Source organism: Acipenser ruthenus, unplaced genomic scaffold (genome assembly GCF_902713425.1).
Source record: "Acipenser ruthenus unplaced genomic scaffold, fAciRut3.2 maternal haplotype, whole genome shotgun sequence".
Taxonomy (NCBI): domain Eukaryota; kingdom Metazoa; phylum Chordata; class Actinopteri; order Acipenseriformes; family Acipenseridae; genus Acipenser; species Acipenser ruthenus.
Window position 1 is genome coordinate 24,365 of NW_026708700.1, and position 6,000 is coordinate 30,364.

The following is a 6,000-nucleotide window of genomic DNA, read 5'->3' on the forward strand; positions in this document are numbered from 1 at the left end:
TGCGGTTACTAAAACAGCTGTATCTCTTGATTGGTAAAAGTTATTTCTGTTTTGATTTCAGATTTGAATAGCAGAGAAGTAGAGGAAGATTCCATATGCTCTAACTTTTTGTCTTACTTGTTGGGAAAGTGGTCAAAGTAGCTGATTTGTGTCAAAAGTTACATCGTTTACAGTAAATAGAATGTTGGAAGTCTGGGAGTTTTTAAACAATGGGGAGCTTTAGAATGTTGAAAAAAGTCCCATTAAAGTGAAGGAAGATGGACAAAAAAAGGATAAAAAGCTTAATAGTTTAAAAAGTATAAAAGATATCAAAAAGTTGTATACAAGCACACTATTCCAGACCGGTCTACACGTTTTAAATTTTGAACGGCGTTTCTAGCTTAAACGGTGTAAGAAGAGTAGCGTGCCAAAGAATAATAAGAAGAAGTATGTCGAAGATTTAAAGTGGGGACTCTTGCTTCGCAAGCCCCACTAATAAAATTGGTTGGTAATTGTGACAGAGAGTGAATGAATCCTCGTCAACAATCTCCCTCCCAATCTCTGAGGGCGCTGTATAACCAGAACAGAGTGCCCCAGAATGGATGTTTTGGCAGTTCATTCCAGGGTCAGTCGGAAGCCGGACATTCAGGAAGGGGGTGGGGCCACGATACCTGAAGTCAGCGCCTTAATGCGGTAGGTGATGTGTCAGTCACAGATTGGAGGAGACGTGATTAGCCGCGCCACCGAAAGAGGGCATGACGGAGGGTTTTTAGGGGAAGTGGCCCCAGTGATCTGTTCCTTAGTTTTGATGGTTAAACTATAAGGACCGTATGCACAGGAGAATTAAAAGTACTGTGAGTGTTTTGTGTTTTGTTTGTTTGTCAGCTAACTGTCATTGTTTGTTTGGCTAGACGGCTAACACGAACCGGGAGCTGTCGCTGCACGCCAGCACCAAACCCCGGACTACACTGACCTACTGTTACCTCTGTGTTTGTCTTTCACCATTCACTTGCACTAGAGCACCCACTGTCAGGAGACATGTCTGTGTCTGTGTATTGTGTGTTTAAAAAGTGTTTTATTATTTCGGGACTGTAACCCTCCTTTTGCATGGTGCAATACACATTGATGTGTATAGCCCATGCTTATTATTTAAAGTGTTGTTGGCATGCAACCCAGCTGAAAATAAAGAGCTGTTAATTGTGAACTGTCTTGTGTGTGTTTGTTCTGGAGCACTGCATCATCACTACACCTGCACACTGCAAACCATTCCTTCACAGTAATCCATTTTTTTCATTGCCAAAATTTTAGATGTAGGGAAACCTGCTTGGGGGATGCTATTGTGTATTATCAAAGCAGCATCTGAAAAGGATTCCCTTTGTTATATTATTATTATTATTATTATTTATTTCTTAGCAGACACCCTTATCCAGGGCGACTTACAATTGTTACAAGGTATCACATTATACATTATTTCACATTATACAGATATCACATTATTTTTACATACAATTACCCATTTATACAGTTGGGTTTTTTTTTTTTTTTTACTGGAGCAATCTAGGTAAAGTACCTTGCTCAAGGGTACAACAGCAGTGTCCCCCACTGGGGATTGAACCCACGACCCTCCGGTCAATAGTCCAGAGCCCTAACCACTACTCCACACTGCTGCCCCTTATACTGACAACCTTTTTACAGCAAACACTTACAGAGCTGCTATTTTATAGCTTCGTAAATGTGATAGCCTTGCTCTGTTCGCTTAACTCAAACTATAAAGGAAGGCTGTGGATTTTAAAGTGGTCACAATGCAGTCAAATACCAAATTCAATATACTTTGAAGTTTAATCTTTTACCTTCAACTTACTAAACCCTCAATACACCATACACTAAGTTTTTGTCTTTTCTTTGGATACATTCCTCCCCCACATTATCATACAACAATCAGAGCCTTTTCTTGCACAACTGGCTGGATGATGCTCATGTAAGATTAAAAGTGAAAAGTTAGTAAGAATCCCTTCTTTCATAGCCAATGAACAATTTATAACTTGTTAGCTGGACAGTTTATTCTGAGTTCAGGCCATGGGAAGAATGGTGTGGAGTACTGCAACGTAACTTATAAGTGACTATATACTAAGATATTAGAACGGAACATACATTATATATAAAATTGCTACTGCTTCAAATTAATTCAACAATCTCTTTCATAATTGATCAAGCTTATCCGTAGATCATTACTACGCACAGTGTTAAGCATGTTAGCTGCAAGCTGTTAGATTGTTAATATACATTTTAAAGACTGAGAACAACAACGCTAGAACAGTAATGCTTATTTTTGTGTTCACAAGCAAGAGCATTTGACAAGAGCATTTGATGAAATGTATGCCAGTAGATACAGGGAATACATTTCTATACCAGTTTCGGATGAATGTATTTATTTTAGGTAAAGCATAACATGAGACCATACAATGGCTAATTTAATGGAATTGTATGCGTGTATAAATTACATTTATATACAGTATATATATAAAACTTTCAGGTTCCCAGTGCTCAAAAGCTAATTTTACACCCTGCACCAAATGACAGACATTCAAACCCCTATTGCATTGCAGTTCCCTCCATTGCAGGTTTTAAAATTAGCCTGATTAGCCACAGTGTATAAGTAACAAGTTCCGATGTGTCATATTAAACTCAAAGTAAAACCATCCCTGGAACACAGAGGTATGGTAAAGAACATTAATAAACCATGGTAAACTACAGTAAATGCATTGTAGAACCATGGGAAAAATGCTAAATTCCTGCGTTAAATTTACTGTGGTTAAATTTATAAGGGAACCCTTGGTATTGCACAAAGGCACTTTCTTAAAATAATACATCGTTTTTTAAGGTTATTTGAAAAAAAATGACAGTAAGTGGAAGTCCAAACTGATTAGTGTATCCTCAACCAAAGCAGTTGTATCTAACAAAATAACTTAATTAAGACATCAGTATAGGCACAAACAGTGTTTTTTTTTTGTTAATGAAAATACATGTTTGCTGTAACTTGTGTTTGTTTCAACTCAGAACTGCACTTGTGTGTTCTACTCAACGAATGGAAGTGCAAGATATATATGATTAAGTTTTATTGGCTGGCTTGTTACTGCTTCACGTACCTTCGCAGATTAGGGGATTTCCTATTACTTTAATTTTAAAAAGACATACCTTCAGACATACCCGTCCTGGGATTTGAATTTGAAAGGTCCCTTCCTGAGCTTGATCCGGGTAGCCAAAGGTAGCGTTAGCCCGGTCAATGCTTCCCAAGGGATTGACATCCTGTGATGTTCTGTAGTAGTACAGCTGGCACTTCTTCTCTTCGAAAACAAACCAGCGGGCTTTCCAGGCCTTCAAGGGCCCCCCAAGTTTGTTCAGGTATCCACACAGTTTTGTGGAGGAGGGTTCCATCTTAGTTTTCATGACTGGCTTCTCTTGGGCATTGCTCTGGTCCATGTGTGTGGAATCACCCTCGTTCTCCTTGGTGCTTCCCACTTCCTCTCTTGCACTGGCAGTGAGGTCATGATGATTGTCTGGGCTTGTCAGATTGGGATCAGCTGGAGGCATGGGTTTTCCGACTTGACAGTCCTGCTCCATCTTTACAGTCCTCACCATGTGTCCTCACCAGATTTCAAAGAAAAGATGTTAACTGGTTTGTCTTTGGCTATTGAAAAGAGGTGTAGTATGGTATAATCAATTTTCATTCCCTTTATTAGCTTTTCCCTGCCCCTTGTCAGTTAGTTACTTTCACAAACACCAGCTTCAGCGAGGGACAAATTTGTAAATAAAATGTTACATCCTTATTATTATTATTATTTATTTCTTAGCAGACGCCCTTATCCAGGGCGACTTACAATCGTAAGCAAAAACATCCTTACAGTCCCATGTGAGTAACAATTAGTACAAAAAAAGAAGCTATCAGCTATGAAGGTCTGCAGAAGAGGTACTAGTTTCCCTATGCTCTCTGTGGTGATTGCAGTGTCCCTTATTCAGGATTATGTTCTATGAAAAATAAAATCTAAACTTCACACAACTTTAAATTATTGCAACTTTTTTAAAACACATATTTTAATACAGGATTCTATTGTTAATGAGCACATTTGCTGTAAATGCTTTTTTTAAAATACTGTATAACATACAGGCACTGTAGTAAATACTACTGGCAATTACACCTCCTTGAAAGTATGCTATAGTAAATTCTGAAAATTTCTATAACCACTTTGAAGTATGCATTATTCAAGGAGGTTATAGTAGACTACAGTACTAAGTACGGCCACTATAGTTTACTGCTGTATAAAAAAAATGCATTTACAGCAAATTACCACTTTAAAGTATAGTGTTTACAGCAAAATACTGGAGTAAAATGCTGCAGTAGCACAGTTCATTTTATTAAATAAATAAACCAAATCTTAAATCAGCAATAGACAATTGGAGTGTTCTGATGTAGTTAAGACTGAAGGTGGCCTCCATAAGGAAAAAACACCAGAGCCCAATGACAAGGAACAAAGCGTATTAATGTGTAGCAGGCTACTGTCGTGTTTTCAAAAAAAGGGTTTTAAAACTGCCTGACCATGTGAAATGTACGCATTGTATACTTCAGCATAAACGCCCTTGCCCTAATACTTTACTGGAGTAGGCTTTCATCCAGCTATTATTAGTCTCCTTCAGAAAATGAATTTGGGATCTAAAACTGAAATATTTGAAAACAATTGGCATTTCCTAGACTTATTTGGTAAACTGGCCGTGGTTAGACGTATCAGAGTGTTGGGAATAATGTCTTAGTTTCACTAATTACAAGACACAGTACAGTTCCACTTGTGCAATTACGATACATACTCCTAACAAGAACACACACCCTTCATGTACAGTAATACAAAACAGCTCACGTCTTAACCACGATCATTCTTCATTGCAAGTACACATTTACTATCAACTGCAGCTTCAATATATTCCACTTTCGTTTTTTCTTGAGTAAACAACCTCTGAATCCCGTAACTTGAGAGAGCACTTAAATGAATAACACTTCTCTTGGTTCTTACCTCATCCACTTACAGAAACGACTTCTTCATTGTCGTAATACTAGAAGCTTTGTGTTGTCGTAATAGCAGAAACTTCGTATGAACTTTGTTCTCCTCAATGTTTCACAACGACAGTTTAAACTTGTTCCCTGTGCTATGGTGACAGTTTAGGTCAATGGACTTGTTTTATCTCCTCTTTGACGATCGTTTTGTATATGCATTTCCTTTGGGTGGGTTATTTAAAAGGTCTTCCTGATTACAAACCTGTTTCTTCGTTCCTTGCTGATAGTGTTTTGGGAATTTTAGCAATGTCACGTCTTCCGTGCTTGCGTAATCCCAGACACCACTGACCTCTGTGGCAAACAATTACAACACTGAGCAGTTACCTTGGGATTACACACCAGGTTCAGACGCATTGATTGGACTAATGTATCAGCAGGAGACGTAAGACTCACCGTTTCAACGGTATCAGTAGTGCTCAACAGAAAAGAATGCATACAGAAAAATATTGTATACTGGCCATGGGTTTTGGTTTTGCCCGGAGCCGTAACGAAGCATTTATCTACCGGGGCATGCAAATATATATATATATATATATATATATATATATATATATATATATATATATATATATATATATATATTTGCATGCCCCGGTAGCTAAATGCTTACCGGAGCTGGATGGAAAGACTCCATATCGTAGCTATCGGGGCATGCAATTATATATATATGTAAAATGTGTTAACAGTGAGCAGTTACCTTGGGATTACACACCAGGTTCAGACGCATTGATTGGACTAATGTATCAGCAGGCGACCGAAGACTCGCCGTTTCAACGGTGTCAGTAGTGCTCAACAGAAAAGAGTTCATACAGAAAAATATTGTATACTGGCCAAGGGTTTTGGTTTTGTCCAGAGCCGTAACTAAGCATTTAGCTACCGGGGCATGCAAATATATATATATATATATATATATATAT

The 6,000-nt window shown here is 38.0% G+C and overlaps 1 protein-coding gene across 1 annotated transcript; it reads right to left on the reverse strand.

Moving 5' to 3' along the window:
- Nucleotides 1–3,117: 3,117 nt before the first annotated feature.
- Nucleotides 3,118–5,396, reverse strand: LOC131735436 (TBC1 domain family member 2A-like). The gene is made up of 2 exons (XM_059021569.1): nt 5,056–5,396; nt 3,118–3,667 (listed from the first exon to the last, which is right to left on the reverse strand). Exon 2 carries the CDS (start codon nt 3,616–3,618, stop codon nt 3,118–3,120), a length of 501 nt encoding a protein of 166 aa, XP_058877552.1. The 5' UTR covers nt 3,619–3,667; nt 5,056–5,396.
- Between the last annotated feature and the right edge of the window lie 604 nt (nt 5,397–6,000).